Source organism: Scatophagus argus, chromosome 3 (genome assembly GCF_020382885.2).
Source record: "Scatophagus argus isolate fScaArg1 chromosome 3, fScaArg1.pri, whole genome shotgun sequence".
NCBI lineage: Eukaryota > Metazoa > Chordata > Actinopteri > Scatophagidae > Scatophagus > Scatophagus argus.
In genome coordinates this window covers 24,608,901-24,625,211 of record NC_058495.1, presented here as the reverse complement: position 1 = coordinate 24,625,211, position 16,311 = coordinate 24,608,901, and the positions used below count along the sequence as shown (strand labels likewise).

Here is a 16,311-nt window from a genome sequence, read left to right as displayed (position 1 = left end):
CGCTATAGGACATGGTGGTCTTATGTAAAGGATGTGGTGATGTGAAAGGAGAAGAAGAAGAAGAAGAAGAAGAGGAAAAGTGTAGTGAAGCACAGAATGTGTCTCTACAGCAAATGATGTGTCTCAGTAAAAGTTCAAGTCTTGTTTTCACCATCTTTATTTATTTCACCATTTTACACCATCATTGATATGATATGTACGGTTGCCATGGATACAGATGTTTTTTGTGGTTTCCTCCAGTTGTTTTGTCGAGCAAAGAGAGAACTGACCTCCAACTTGTAAAAACCTTTCAAAAAAAAAACCTTCAGGTTTTTGCAAGTTAAAGGACTGTGCACAGGAGCTCTCTCTTCCCTATGGATGGTCCTTCCTACACTCCTGTCTGAAGGTGAGCGAGATTTTAGCATTTCATAACGTGTCCATTAATCAAATGAATCATTTGTCATATATTTCATTTTAAAATGTTACTTTTTGTTTTATTTTCCATGAGGAGGTTCATGATCGCGTGCTCGGGCCTCTGCCTCAATGCCCGGTGTAAGAGTGAGAGGGACAGAGATAGGGACAGAAGAAGAACAAAGAGTCCAACAAAGATCACCACCTCAGTTCTTTTGAGTCTCACACTATCACCACACAATAACGGAGTCAGTAAACCAAAGTTTATCTGATCAGGTTTTGGTCTTTAAACTGATGACGCATGAGCTCACTGAACTGACGAGGGTGGACGATCTGGAGTCAAATAGATGCAACAGTTACAAGTGAAAAGTGATACATTAACAACCCTATTGTAACAATGCCTCTGCCCAGACATAAGCCTCTTACATTGAGTTGCTCCGATCCTTTGGATCCTTTTACCACTAGGTGTAAATCATAGGGCGGGGTCTCTGACGGTCAGGCACTCTGGTTCAGGCTTCTGGGGAGACATGTTGGCCTCTCTGTTCTCCTTAGCACATGGCTAGAGATCCCAACATGGCTGAGGGGAGGAATTGTAAAAACCATGAAAATCCATCTGAGATACAGGCTCGTGAAAGAAAGACAGTTCAAGGGAAGACCTGGACAAATCAGAAAGAAGAAGAAGAAGAATAAAAGATCTTTGATCATAACCGAATGATCAGATCATGTTGTGAATAAATTAGATTTACATTATGCTGGCCATTCAATCCATCCATCCATCTTCTTCCGCTTTATCCGGGACCGGGTCGCGGGGGCAGCAGCTTGAGCAGGGATACCCAGACTTCCCTCTCCCCAGACACTTCCTCCAGCTCTTCCGGGTGGACCCCAAGGCGTTCCCAGGCCAGCTGAGTGACATAGTCCCTCCAGCGTGTCCTGGGTCTTCCTCGGGGCCTCCTCCCGGTGGGGCATGCCCGGAACACCTCCCCGGGAAGGCGTCCAGGGGGCATTCGGAACAAATGCCCGAGCCACCTCAACTGGCTCCTTTCGATGTGGAGGAGCAGCGGCTCTACTCCGAGCTCCTCCCGGGTGACAGAGCTCCTCACCCTATCCCTAAGAGAGCGCCCCGCCACCCTGCGGAGAAAGCTCATTTCAGCCGCTTGTATCCGAGATCTTGTTCTTTCGGTCATGACCCAAAGTTCATGACCATAGGTGAGGGTAGGAACGTAGATTGACTGGTAAATTGAGAGAGAACATTATGCTGGCCATTCAAATGAATACAAAAAAGATGAATTTGTGCAACACTTAGTGTTACGTCCTTATATAGACTGATTTCTTGGCACCTCCAGTCTTATTTTAAGTTCAGCACGAAGTGAATAATCCAGTGGTTTCTCTTCTACTCTACAGCACACAGAGATGAAACCAACTCACCCCTGCTAAGGGTTACTGTGGATCAAACAGCCATGAGAAAGCTCCACCCCTTACATCCAACGAAAACCAAGGAACACCGGTTGTTCTTGTTTTTAATTGAGATGAGGCACAGATGGTAAGTTCCACCATCACAATAAAATCACAACACTGACAGAAACCAACGACTCGATGGGATACTCTCAGTAGCAGATGGAAACCTAAAGATGACAGGAGAAAGAACTGGCAGCCTTTACTGAGAAGGAAAATGGCTTCACAATCAGACGAGGATCTCTCTTGTCCAGTCTGCCATGACATCTTTAAAGATCCTGTTGTCCTGTCCTGTAGCCACAGCTTCTGCAGAGACTGTCTGCAGACCTGGTGGAGAGAGAAACCTGTACAGGAGTGTCCAGTTTGTAAGGAAATACCTTTGATGAGTGATCCACCTCGTAACCTGGCATTAAAGAACCTGTGTGAGGCCTTCTTACTGGAGAGAGATCAGAGAGCTTCAGCAAAGCCTGAGGCTCTCTGCAATCTGCATTCTAAGAAACTCAAACTCTTCTGTCTGGACCACCAGCAACCAGTGTGTGTCATCTGCAGAGACTCTAAAACACACACCAAACACAGATTCAGACCAACCGATGAAGCTGCACAAGATTTTAAAGAGGAGCTCCAAAAAATCCTGAAGCCTTCAAAGGAGAAACTGAAGGTCTTTGAACGTGTTAAAGGAAACTGTGATCAAACAGCAGAACACATTAAAGTCCAGGCCCAACACACAGAGAGGCAGATTAAGGAGCAGTTTAAGAAGCTTCACCAGTTTCTACAAGAGGAAGAGGAGGCCAGGATCACTGCTCTGAGGAAGGAAGAGGAGCAGAAGAGTCAGATGATGAAGGAGAAGATTGAGGCTCTGAGCAGAGAGATAGCAGCTCTTTCAGACACAATCAGAACCACAGAGGACGAGCTGAGAGCTGAAGACGTCTCATTCCTACAGAACTACAAGGCAGCAGTGAAAAGAGTCCAGCAGCGCCCCCTGCTGGATGATCCAAAGCTGGTGTCAGGAGCTCTGATAGATGTGGCCAAACACCTGGGCAACCTGACCTTCAACATCTGGAACAAGATGAAGGAGGTGGTCTCCTACACTCCTGTGATTCTGGATCCAAACACTGCTCATCCAGAACTCATCCTGTCTGAAGATCTGACCAGTGTGAGACGTGGAGAGAAACAGAAGCTTCCTCAAAACCCTGAGAGGTTTGAGCTTCATCGCATTGTCCTGGGCTCTGAGGGTTTTAACAAAGGGACTCACTGCTGGGATGCTGGGGTTACGGATGAACAGTACTGGGCTCTGGGTGTGGTACAGGAGTCTGTCCAGAGAAAGGAAGAAATACTGACTGGATCCTGGGAAATTTGTCTCTCTGAAGGAAAATACACAGCAGAGTCTCCACCACTTCCATCTAAAGTTCTCCCAGTGAAAAACCTTAAGAGGATCAGAGTTTGTCTGGACTTTGACAAAGGAAAACTGTCATTTTATGATCTTGATGCAAACACACACATACACACCTTCAGACACACTTTCAGTGACAGGGTGTTTCCATACACTGACACCGATAAAAAACCTTCAATGAAGATATTACCAGTGACAGTCTCTGTAACAGTGGAACAGCCGACTGTGTCAAAGGGCGTCTGGTCTGGTTTCTGGTCTTAGCTTGACATGCTATATATAGTTATTGTCAGGTTAAGAAAAGCCTTCTTTTGGCTTCTAAACTGGTTGGAAACAAAAATCTTTTATGAAATTTGAAATAGCTTGAACATTTTGTCCTTTTATATCCAAAGATGTTCAACACAGGACAAATGTCTGTAACTGAATGAACATCCTGGATATTTCCTGTTCTCCTGCATTCACAACATGATCACACAATACGTCACAAACGATGTGGAGTTGACAGCAGAGCAGCTTGCTGGGTGTTACTGTGTGTTTTGAATTGTTTTAAATAGATTTTTTTTTCTTTCAGTCTTTGTAAGTGAAAGTGAAATCATTCTCAGTTTTGGTGGATGCTGGAATTGCTTTTGCATTTTGTTTATGAATTTGTGATTTTGTAACAAAAAAAAACTTAAAGTACATTAAACTTTAGAGCTGCAGTAATTTGACAACTGTTTTGTTAATCAATTAATCTTTTCAAAGTAAAAATGTTAAACCCTCCCCAGTTTCCGCTTTTCATTTGTGAGAATTTGCTGCTGCCAAAATGGAGCTAATAGCAGCCAGTCAGGGCAACTGGGAAAGACAGGACCAGGAACGCTAAAACCAGCAGAGTATAGACAGAGCCATGAAGAGGTGGACGGAGCCTGGCAGGACCCAAACGAGGCTGATAATTGCTGGTGAAGGTAACTGGGCTAAACAGAACCAGGTAGGACCAAACAGGACTGAACAGAGCAGAGATGGACAGCATTCCAACAATATTCCAACAGTTTTGGCACATTTACTTCCATAAATGTCCTGAATACTTCTTCCACGATATGCCAACACATTGTGGATGACTGCCTAAATGATACAACATATGTGCCAATTTTCTTCTTCACCTAACTGTAAAGCCCATCAAGTCTCACCTGTGTGGGAAAGAATAAATAATATTTAACAAATAAGTGAATATCACCACAGCCATGAATGAACAAAATCAGTGACAGCCCTGACGCATTTCAACAAAAGTGGGCCGACTACAGATAATTAAATAAATCAGAAAACACACACTCATGTTAGTGGTGTGATTCAGGAAACACGTCAGACAGGTCACCAAAACTAATAATCTATGAAACAGGACAATGTGTCACTTTACCAGCTCCAAGAATTCATAAACCCTGTTAGGTGGTATCATTAGCTACACTAGAACTCCATCTTTAGCTAACTGTTGTTTCATTTAAATTATGTTTTTATCTTTTATGTTGATTGTTGTGAGGCCAGAGTTTGACAGGCTTCACCGAGACTTTTGGTTTCTTCTTGAAGTCAAACCCACTGGGGGCGCTATAGGACATGGTGGTCTTATGTAAAGGATGTGCTGATGTAGAAAGAGAAGAAGAAGAAGAAGAAGAAGAAGAAGAGGAAAAGTGTAGTGAAGCACAGAATGTGTCTCTACAGCAAATGATGTGTCTCTTTTTCAGTAAAAGTTCAAGTCTTGTTTTCACCATCTTTATTTATTTCACCATTTTACACCATCATTGATATGATATGTACGGTTGCCATGGATACAGATGTTTTTTGTGGTTTCCTCCGGTTGTTTTGTCGAGCAAAGAGAGAACTGACCTCCAACTTGTAAAAACCTTTCAAAACCTTCAGGTTTTTGCAAGTTAAAGGACTGTGCACAGGAGTTCCTTCTTCCCTATGGATGGTCCTTCCTACACTCCTGTCTGAAGGTGAGCGAGATTTTAGCATTTCATAACGTGCCCATTAAGCAAATGAATCATTTGTCACATATTTCATTTTAAAATGTTACTTTTTGTTTTATTTTGTAAGTTTTTGTTGTGGGGAAAAACGTTTGTCAAAGAAAAGGTGGCCACGTGATTGATGAGTCAGCAAGAAACAAGATGGCAGCAGAGTGACACGCAGGGATTGTTTGCTCAGAGCCAAGATGGTGGATGGTCACATGGTGTTGCTTACGTGGTAAACCAAAAGGTCGAAGGGCGAAGATCCCCGAGCATCACGTGCTCCATGAGGAGGTTCATGATCGCATGCTCGGGCCTCTGCCTCAATGCCCGGTGTAAGAGTGAGAGGGACAGAGATAGGGACAGAAGAAGAACAAAGAGCCCAACAAAGATCACCACCTCAGTTCTTTTGAGTCTCACACTATCACCACACAATAACGGAGTCAGTAAACCAAAGTTTATCTGATCAGGTTTTGGTCTTTAAACTGATGACACATGAGCTCACTGAACTGATGAGGGTGGATGATCTGGAGTCAAATAAATGCAACGGTTACAAGTGAAAAGTAATACATTAACAACCCTATTGTAACAATGCCTCTGCCCAGACATAAGCCTCTTACTTTGAGTTGCTCCGATCCTTTGGAGTTTGTAAAGTAATACTCCGCTTGAATGTCCACAGCGCTGTACTCGGCGGGGTGCTGATGGTCCGTTACCTCGCTCCTCTGGCGATGCGGAGTATCGATGTGTTCCTCGGTGGCACTGGTGCCTTTTATTACCTGAGTGACATCACCTCGGACCCCCGTGGAGATGGCTGGACCATAGACAATGTCTGTGCTGGATCTGTGTTCGAATTCTGATTTTACCACTAGGTGTAAATCATAGGGCGGGGTCTCTAACGGTCAGGCACTCTGGTTCAGGCTTCTGGGGAGACATGTTGGCCTCTCTGTTCTCCTTAGCACATGGCTAGAGATCCCAACATGGCTGAGGGGAGGAATTGTAAAAACCATGAAAATCCATCTGAGATGCAGACTCGTGAAGGAAAGACAGTTCAAGGGAAGACCTGGACAAATCAGAAAGAAGAAGAAGAAGAATAAAAGATCTTTGATCATAACCGAATTATCAGATCATGTTGTGAATAAATTAGATTTACGTTATGCTGGCCATTCAAATGAATACAGAAAACATGAATTTGTGCAACACTTAATGTTACGTCCTTATATAGACTGATGTCTCGGCACCTCCAGTCTCATTTTAAGTTCAGCACGAAGTGAATAATCCAGTGGTTTCTCTTCTACTCTACAGCACACAGAGATGAAACCAACTCACCCCTGCTAAGGGTTACTGTGGATCAAACAGCCATGAGAAAGCTCCACCCCTTACATCCAACGAAAACCAAGGAACACCGGTTATTCTTGTTTTTAATTGAGATGAGGCACAGATGGTAAGTTCCACCATCACAATAAAATCACAACACTGACAGAAACCAACGACTGGATGGGATACTCTCAGTAGCAGATGGAAACCTAAAGACGACAGGAGAAAGAACTGGCAGCCTTTACTGAGAAGGAAAATGGCTTCACAATCAGACGAGGATCTCTCTTGTCCAGTCTGCCATGACATCTTTAAAGATCCTGTTGTCCTGTCCTGTAGCCACAGCTTCTGCAGAGACTGTCTGCAGACCTGGTGGAGAGAGAAACCTGTAAAGGAGTGTCCAGTTTGTAAGGAAATACCTTTGATGAGTGATCCACCTCGTAACCTGGCATTAAAGAACCTGTGCGAGACCTTCTTACTGAAGAGAGATCAGAGAACTTCAGCAAAGTCCGAGGCTCTCTGCTATCTGCACTCTAAGAAACTCAAACTCTTCTGTCTGGACCACCAGCAACCAGTGTGTGTCGTCTGCAGAGACTCTAAAACACACACCAACCACAGATTCAGACCAACTGACGAAGCTGCACAGGATTTTAAAAAGGAGCTCCAAAAAATCCTGAAGCCTTCAAAGGAGAAACTGAAGGTCTTTGAACGTGTTAAAGGAAACTGTGATCAAACAGCAGAACACATTAAAATCCAGGCCCAACACACAGAGAGGCAGATTAAGGAGCAGTTTAAGAAGCTTCACCAGTTTCTACAAGAGGAAGAGGAGGCCAGGATCACTGCTCTGAGGGAGGAAGAGGAGCAGAAGAGTCAGATGATGAAGGAGAAGATTGAGGCTCTGAGCAGAGAGATAGCAGCTCTTTCAGACACAATCAGAACCACAGAGGACGAGCTGAGAGCTGAAGACGTCTCATTCCTACAGAACTACAAGGCAGCAGTGAAAAGAGTCCAGCAGCGCCCCCTGCTGGATGATCCGAAGCTGGTGTCAGGAGCTCTGATAGACGTGGCCAAACACCTGGGCAACCTGACCTTCAACATCTGGAACAAGATGAAGGAGATGGTCTCCTACACTCCTGTGATTCTGGATCCAAACACTGCTCATCCAGAACTCATCCTGTCTGAAGATCTGACCAGTGTGAGACATGGACTGAGACAGAAACTTCCTGAAAACCCTGAGAGGTTTGAGCTTCATCATGTTGTCCTGGGCTCTGAGGGTTTTAACTCAGGGACTCACTGCTGGGATGCTGAGGTTATGGATGAACAGTATTGGGCTCTGGGAGTGGTACAGGAGTCTGTCCAGAGAAAGGAAGAAATACTGACTGGATTCTGGGAAATCTGTCTCCTTGAAGGAAAATACACAGCAGAGTCTCCACCTCTTCCATCTAAAGTTCTCCCAGTGAAAAACCTTAAGAGGATCAGAGTTTGTCTGGACTTTGACAAAGGAAAACTGTCATTTTATGATCTCGATGCAAACACACACATACACACCTTCAAACACACTTTCATTGACACGGTGTTTCCATACATTGACACCCTTAAAAAACCTTCAAATAAGATATTACCAGTGACAGTCTCTGTAACAGTGGAACAGCCGACTGTGTCAAAAGGCTTCTGGTCTGATTTCCGGTCTTAGTTCGACATGCTATATATAGTTATTGTCAGGTTAAGAAAAGCCATCTTTTGGCATCTAAACTGGTTGGAAACAAAAATCTTTTATGAAATTTGAAATAGCTTGAACTTTTTGTCCTTTTATATCCAAAGGTCTTCGGCACAGGACAAATGTCTGTAACTGAATGAACATCCTGGATATTTCCTGTTCTTCTGCATTCACAACATGATCACACAATACGTCACAAACGATGTGGAGTTGACAGCAGAGCAGCTTGCTGGGTGTTACTGCATGTTTTGAATTGTTTTAAATAGATTTTTTTTTTCTTTCAATCTTTGTAAGTGAAAGTGAAATCATTCTCAGTGTTGGTGATGCTGGAATTGCTTTTGCATTTTGTTTATGAATTTGTGATTTTGTAACAAAAAAAACTTAAAGTACATTAAACTTTAGAGCTGCAGTAATTTGACAACTGTTTTGTTAATCAATTAATCTTTTCAAAGTAAAAATGTTAAACCCTCCCCAGTTTCCGCTTTTCATTTGTGAGAATTTGCTGCTGCCAAAATGGGGCTAATAGCAGCCAGTCAGGGCAACTGGGAAAGACAGGACCAGGAACACTAAAACCAGCAGACTATAGACAGAGCCATGAAGAGGTGGACGGAGCCTGGCAGGACCCAAACGAGGCTGACAACTGCTGGTCAAGGTAACTGGACTAGACAGAACCAGGTAGGACCAAACAGGACTGAACAGAGCAGAGATGGACAGCATTCCAACAATATTCCAACAGTTTTGTCACGTTTACTTCCATAAATGTCCTGAATACTTCTTCCACGATATGCCAATACATTGTGGATGACTGCCTAAATGATACAACGTATGTGTCGATTTTCTTCTTCAGCTAATTGTAAACGACATCAAGTCCCACCTGTGTAGGAAAGAATAAATAATATTTAACAAATAAGTGAATATCACCACAGCCATGAATGAACAAAATCAGTGGCAGCCCTGATGCATTTCAACAAAAGTGGGCCGACTACAGATAATTAAATAAATCAGAAAACACACACTCATGTTAGTGGTGTGATTCAGGAACCACATCAGACAGGTCACCAAAACTAATAATCTATGAAACAGGACAATGTGTCACTTTACCAGCTCCAAGAATTCATAAACCCTGTTAGCTGGTATCATTAGCTACACTAGAACTCCATCTTTAGCTAACTGTTGTTTCATTTAAATTATGTTTTTATCTTTTATGTTGATTGTTGTGAGGCCAGAGTTTGACAGGCATCACCGAGACTTTTGATTTCTTCTTGAACTCAAACCCACTGGGGGCGCTATAGGACATGGTGGTCTTATGTAAAGGATGTGCTGATGTAGAAAGAGAAGAAGAAGAAGAAGAAGAAGAGGAAAAGTGTAGTGAAGCACAGAATGTGTCTCTACAGCAAATGATGTGTCTCTTTTTCAGTAAAAGTTCAAGTCTTGTTTTCACCATCTTTATTTATTTCACCATTTTACACCATCATTGATATGATATGTACGGTTGCCATGGATACAGATGTTTTTTGTGGTTTCCTCCGGTTGTTTTGTCGAGCAAAGAGAGAACTGACCTCCAACTTGTAAAAACCTTTCAAAACCTTCAGGTTTTTGCGAGTTAAAGGACTGTGCACAGGAGTTCCTTCTTCCCTATGGATGGTCCTTCCTACACTCCTGTCTACAGGAAACTGAAGGTGAGCGAGATTTTAGCATTTCATAACGTGTCCATTAAGCAAATGAATCATTTGTCACATATTTCATTTTAAAATGTTACTTTTTGTTTTATTTTGTAATTTTTTGTTGTGGGGAAAAACGTTTGTCAAAGAATTTTTTTTGTATTATCATCAATTACTCTCAAAAGCAGGACCTTCTTCAGACATAATTTCATTTAAAAGAAAAAACAGGATAATAACTTTATTGGCTGTTGTGCACTAGGGGCAATTTGGCTATTGGCAAGAAGGTCAGTGATTGTGGGGAATAATCATTGAAACAAAATCAGTGTATTCTTTTGGTCACCAGGGACCAATAGCCAAATTAATAAGTAGGAAATAACATTCTCTTAAAATTATGAAGGATGAATCCAAGCACTGACTGTCATGAATCCAGCTGTTATCACAAGTACATTCACAATAACCACAGACAACGACGTATTAAATTATGACAGGATTTATTAACACAGCAATAACCATCCAGAGATAAGTATCACTTTGCAATAAATCCTATTATAATCCAAGTTTTATCTACATACATTAACTACTAACTACAAGGGATAACACACGGACAGCAGCAAGGGTATATCTATACATGTATATACATATGGGTATGCATATATATATATATATATAGGAGTGTGTGTGTATGTGTGGGTGCGCGCGTGCATGGAAAGAGTGAGAGAGAAAGAAATGGCGATGGAGTCACGTGAGTGACGTGTCAGTGAGAGCCAAGATGGCAGCGGGGCGATGCGTGGGGTGTGCCCCTTGAAGCCAAGATGGTGGGTAGCCACGTGAGTGATGAGTCAGCAAGAAACAAGATGGCAGCAGAGTGACACGCAGGGATTGTTTGCTCAGAGCCAAGATGGTGGATGGTCACATGGTGTTGCTTACGTGGAAAACCAAAAGGTCGAAGGGCGAAGATCCCCGAGCATCACGTGCTCCATGAGGAGGTTCATGATCGCGTGCTCGGGCCTCTGCCTCAATGCCCGGTGTAAGAGTGAGAGGGACAGAGATAGGGACAGAAGAAGAACAAAGAGCCCAACAAAGATCACCACCTCAGTTCTTTTGAGTCTCACACTATCACCACACAATAACGGAGTCAGTAAACCAAAGTTTATCTGATCAGGTTTTGGTCTTTAAACTGATGACGCGTGAGCTCACTGAACTAATGAGGGTGGACGATCTGGAGTCAAATAAATGCAACAGTTACAAGTGAAAAGTAATACATTAACAACCCTATTGTAACAATGCCTCTGCCCAGACATAAGCCTCTTACTTTGAGTTGCTCCGATCCTTTGGAGTTTGTAAAGTAATACTCCGCTTGAATGTCCACAGCGCTGTCCTCGGCGGGGTGCTGACGGTCTGTTACCTCGCTCCTCTGGCTTGAGTGGAAAGGTGCTGAGACGAACAACCGACGTTATCTTAAGGTGTATATAATGATGTACTTCCTTACTTCCTTACATCAGCGTTTCCCAACCTTTTATGAGCCGCAGCACATCTCTAATTTTACAAAGATTGCACGGCGTGCTGTCAGGCAAAAATGTTAGGATTAGTTGGGCGCTCCGCCCACAACCTCACAGCGTCCACCCAGAGCACCGATTGGGTGAAGCCAGAGGCCCCGCACCCCCGCACAACCGACAACTGCCACGGCACACTGGTTGGGAATCGCTGCCTTAAAATGACAATATCTTAAAAATATTTTAATTATACATTTTTTTTATTGAAGTTTAGATGAACTTTGACCTACTCTAGTTCATAGGTCAGTATTCTGCTCGCGACAAAACCAGTGGTCATGGAGAGTAAGGTAGCGAGCGCAACAAAGATGAGCGCCGAATGCAGTTTCTTACCCCCGCAAAATGGCAGAAAAAAGAAAGAAAACGTATCACTTTCACAACACATGGGAGGAGGAGATCTTTTTTGCGACTGTGAAAGAAACCTGCGTGTGTCTCACTTGCGGGGCGACAGCAAAGCGGCACAATGTGGAGAGACGCTTCACTACGTGTCACAAAAGCTACCATGCTAACTACCCATCGGGAAGCGCATTACCGGCAGAAAAAGATTTGGTCATTAGTTCAAAATGTGACAAGACTTATTTAAAAATATGCAAGCTGATTTTTCTTTAACATTACATAATTGATAACTTTTTGAAACATGGTGTAACACAGTTCATGGTTTGTTAAAAGGGTTTGTCAGTGGCCAGTGAAAATGGGACATTTTTCCTATGGAATGTAGTGATGTAAGCGATCATCTGAAAATTTAACAATTACTGAGATTAATAAAATTCTGAATACTGTTTCTCACCTTGTTGTCATTGTTGATAATTATTGTGAGAAATCATTAACGTGATCAGTGTCTTCACATAGATGAGTATCATTATTCATTATTAATAATGTATAATTAAATGCAAACTGGGCAAATTTGTTATTTCAGAAGAGCGTACCAAACTGGTAGCCCTTCGTATGACTCAGTACCCATGAAGTAGCTCTCAATTTCAAAAAGGTTGGTGATATATAGACTGATGTCTCAGCACCTCCAGTCTCATTTTAAGTCCAACACGAAGTGAATAAGCCAGTGGTTTCTCTTCTACTCTACAGCACACAGAGATGAAACCAACTCAGCCCTGCTAAGGGTTACTGTGGATCAAACAGCCATGAGAAAGCGCCACCCCCCCAAGGAACACCGGTTATTCTTGTTTTTAATCAAGATGATAAGTTCCACCATCACGATAAAATCACAACACTGACAGAAACCAACGACTCGATGGGATACTCTCAGTAGCAGATGGAAACCTAAAGACGACAGGAGAAAGCACTGGTCGCCTTTACTGAGAAGGAAAATGGCTTCACAATTAGAGCAGGATCTCTCCTGTCCAGTCTGCCATGACATCTTTAAAGATCCTGTTGTCCTGTCCTGTAGCCACAGCTTCTGCAGAGACTGTCTGCAGACCTGGTGGAGAGAGAAACCTGTAAAGGAGTGTCCAGTTTGTAAAAGGAAATCATCAAGGAGTGATCCACCTCGTAACCTGGCATTAAAGAACCTGTGTGAGACCTTCTTACTGGAGAGAGATCAGAGAGCTTCAGTAAGGTCTGAGGTTCTCTGCAAACTGCACTCTAAGAAACTCAAACTCTTCTGTCTGGACCACCAGCAACCAGTGTGTGTCGTCTGCAGAGACTCTAAAACACACACCAACCACAGATTCAGACCAACTGATGAAGCTGCACAGGATTTTAAAAAGGAGCTCCAAAAAACCCTGAAGCCTTTACAGAAGAAACTGAAGGTCTTTGAACGTGTTAAAGGAAACTGTGATCAAACAGCAGAACACATTAAAGTCCAGGCCCAACACACAGAGAGGCAGATTAAGGAGCAGTTTAAGAAGCTTCACCAGTTTCTACAAGAGGAAGAGGAGGCCAGGATCACTGCTCTGAGGAAGGAAGAGGAGCAGAAGAGTCAGATGATGAAGGAGAAGACTGAGGCTCTGAGCAGAGAGATAGCAGCTCTTTCAGACACAATCAGAACCACAGAGGACGAACTGAGAGCTGAAGACCTCTCATTCCTACAGAACTACAAGGCAGCAGTGAAAAGAGTCCAGCAGCACCCCCTGCTGGATGATCCAGAGCTGGTGTCAGGAGCTCTGATAGATGTGGCCAAACACCTGGGCAACCTGACCTTCAACATCTGGAACAAGATGAGGGAGATGGTCTCCTACACTCCTGTGATTCTGGATCCAAACACTGCTCATCCAGAACTCATCCTGTCTGAAGATCTGACCAGTGTGAGACCTGGACTGAGGCAGAAGCTTCCTGAAAACCCAGAGAGGTTTGATTCCTTCATCTCTGTCCTGGGCTCAGAGGGCTTTGACTCAGGGACCCACAGCTGGGATGTTGAGGTTGGACACAGTCCAGCCTGGGTTCTGGGTGTAGCAGCAGAATCCATCCACAGAAAGCGAAACACAGCCTTACAGTCTGGATTATGGAGAATACGGTTGTATAAGGATAAATACACAGCGTGTGCACTGCCAGAGCCGGACACTGCGCTCTCAGTGAAGAAACTCCAGAGAGTCCGAGTTCTTCTGGACTGGAAAGGAGGAAAACTGTCGTTCTCCAATCCTGATACTAACACACACATACACACCTTCACACACACTTTTACCGGCAAGTTGTTTCCTTACTTTAACACTTACAAAGAATTCCCACTGAAGATATTAGCAAGGTAGAACAGCAGAAAGCACAGCATACAGGAGCATGTGGTGGCCTTTTTACTTATTGAGATCTATCGATATTTTTTATCACTCTGTGTGCTTAAATCCACAGATTTATTAGAAAATCCATTTGTTAAATAAATCTTGCTTTATGTATGATCAGTTCTAATTCAAATCAAATGTTCTCTGTATTTTATATTGCATTTTAAAATTTTTATAACTTTCAAACTCATAGCAAAACAAGCACTGGGAAAACAACACAAACACGGATTTCAGTTTACACTGATCTAATCTAAGAAATGTGGAAGCTGATCCTGAGTAACTGGTTACCAAACCCACGATGGCGTGCGGAAACCCTCATGCTGAACTCTTTGTCAGAGCATTTTTCTGAGGTGTGTGGATTGTACATCGGTAGAAAAGTCAGTCCATCCAAGACTTGGATGTCATGAGCATAATAATCTCAATGACTGCCTGAAGCAGCTTTGAAGCATCATTTCAGGGTACCGTGTAGGACATATGGTGCTTTAACTTTAAAGACAAAGGTCCAAGTTCTAGTGCATATAAATCTGTACTGTATGTGTTGTATATGAATGATTGCATGGCGCATGTATGGGTGATTCCTGCGTGGGAAATGTGGGCCGGTAACAGTGAAAATGAATGAGAAAATTACTGCCTGTTTTTGGTGTATAATAAAATGGTGTGCAACATGAACAAAATTAGGCTGTCTGTGTGAACATGGAGCCTTTCACTGCTTATGCCTGTAAAAGTGAAGAACAATGATCAAACCAAAGGTAGATGCATCGTGGAGCTTTGTTCTCTTCTCCTTGGCTGCTCGTCCCTGTCAGGTTGCATTACGGGCAGCAGGTTGGCTGTTAAAGGTGACGATGGCCTGCGGAGAGCTTCAGGTTGTGTCTGTCGGCAGCTCCGGTTATTTTATACTGTTGTTATAATCACTATCGACATCAGCAGCAGCTTCTTCCTTCCTCCTGTGTGCCTGAGTGTGTGAATGGGACACTTCCCACCAATCATGTTCTCCCCCGGGGGGCATCGCAGAACAGATTTCACTGTCAGAGTTGATTCTCAGCACCAGGTAAAGAAATATGTGCAGTGCACAAATGTATTGGATGACTGGTTCATCTAGGTTCATTTCTAATTCTGGCTTCTGGTGCCTTTAGGAAACATAAATGTTGAACTTCTTAATACAGATGTCGAGAACTGATGCTTCAGTACCAAGTCAAAGCCAAAATTACGAAAATGTAACCACACTCATGTGACGGGGGGATGCAGTTCTTCTGGACCTCACAGCATACATAATGTTCAAGCCTGCTGTTAAAGTCCAAAGGAAGAAGTTAATGAAGAGGAAGAAGAAGGAGAAGAAGAAGAGCGCCTACTCAAACAGAACGACGACAACATATGGATGATGGTGACAAGTGCAGCTGCAGTGACAGATCTGCCTCGATTTGTCAAAAAGAAAAAAATTACCACGAGTATTCAGTACGTCTGTGTTAGACCAGGATCATCTTCAAACTCAGCCTTCATCTCGATCTCAACAACACGCTCGTAAAGTTTTGTGACTGCATCTTGCCGACTGTGACGCTGGTGCAAGAAATGTGGCAGTTGATCCTGAGTAACCAGTTACCAAACCCACGACGGCGACTGTGATGCTGGTGCATTGACAAAATCAGACACATAAAAGAACTGGCCAAGTGCTCAAAACTGCTTCTGTGGTAGCTCCTGTTACAGCAGGTGTCCACGACCACATGTTGCCATGACAACACACACACACACACACACCACAGAGTCATGTGACTTTCGTCATGTGACCTTCACTGTCATACTCCCGTAACCCACAGTCACTGTCTGTGTAAGTTTAAGCATCAGTACTACTTGGGTAAGTTTAGGGAGAAATAATCACATTCTGGGTCAAAATAAGGGACGTATCTCAAGGCAGGTGTTTGTTTGTTGTTGTTTGTTTGACCCATCCAGCACCCAACCTCCTCCATGTGTGGACTTTCTCACACTTTATTTCACATCGCCAATAACAATAACAATAACACATAAAATGACTTTAAGACACTGGCGTGTTTTTCATACGTCACCAGGCTGAGTGACACATTGAAGAAATTTCCTTAAAAAGTTCAGCGTTGAAACGGCATATTTTGAGCCATTCATATCGTCAGTGGGAG

General features: G+C 43.2%; 3 protein-coding genes across 3 annotated transcripts; all 3 read left to right on the top strand.

Annotated features, from left to right (window-relative positions):
• The first annotated feature begins 1,928 nt into the window (after window positions 1-1,928).
• Window positions 1,929-3,988, top strand: LOC124056977 (E3 ubiquitin-protein ligase TRIM35-like). Its single transcript, XM_046384975.1, has one exon. The coding sequence runs from the start codon at window positions 2,060-2,062 to the stop codon at window positions 3,491-3,493; it is 1,434 nt and encodes a 477-aa protein (XP_046240931.1). The 5' UTR covers window positions 1,929-2,059; the 3' UTR covers window positions 3,494-3,988.
• Window positions 3,989-5,091: 1,103 nt separating this feature from the next.
• LOC124056976 (E3 ubiquitin-protein ligase TRIM35-like) lies at window positions 5,092-8,700 on the top strand. Its single transcript, XM_046384974.1, has 2 exons — window positions 5,092-5,193; window positions 6,505-8,700. The coding sequence occupies exon 2, from the start codon at window positions 6,773-6,775 to the stop codon at window positions 8,204-8,206; it is 1,434 nt and encodes a 477-aa protein (XP_046240930.1). The 5' UTR covers window positions 5,092-5,193; window positions 6,505-6,772; the 3' UTR covers window positions 8,207-8,700.
• Window positions 8,701-9,569: 869 nt separating this feature from the next.
• LOC124056975 (zinc-binding protein A33-like) lies at window positions 9,570-14,835 on the top strand. The gene is made up of 2 exons (XM_046384973.1): window positions 9,570-9,909; window positions 12,522-14,835. The coding sequence occupies exon 2, from the start codon at window positions 12,764-12,766 to the stop codon at window positions 14,138-14,140; it is 1,377 nt and encodes a 458-aa protein (XP_046240929.1). The 5' UTR covers window positions 9,570-9,909; window positions 12,522-12,763; the 3' UTR covers window positions 14,141-14,835.
• The last annotated feature ends 1,476 nt before the right edge of the window (window positions 14,836-16,311 follow it).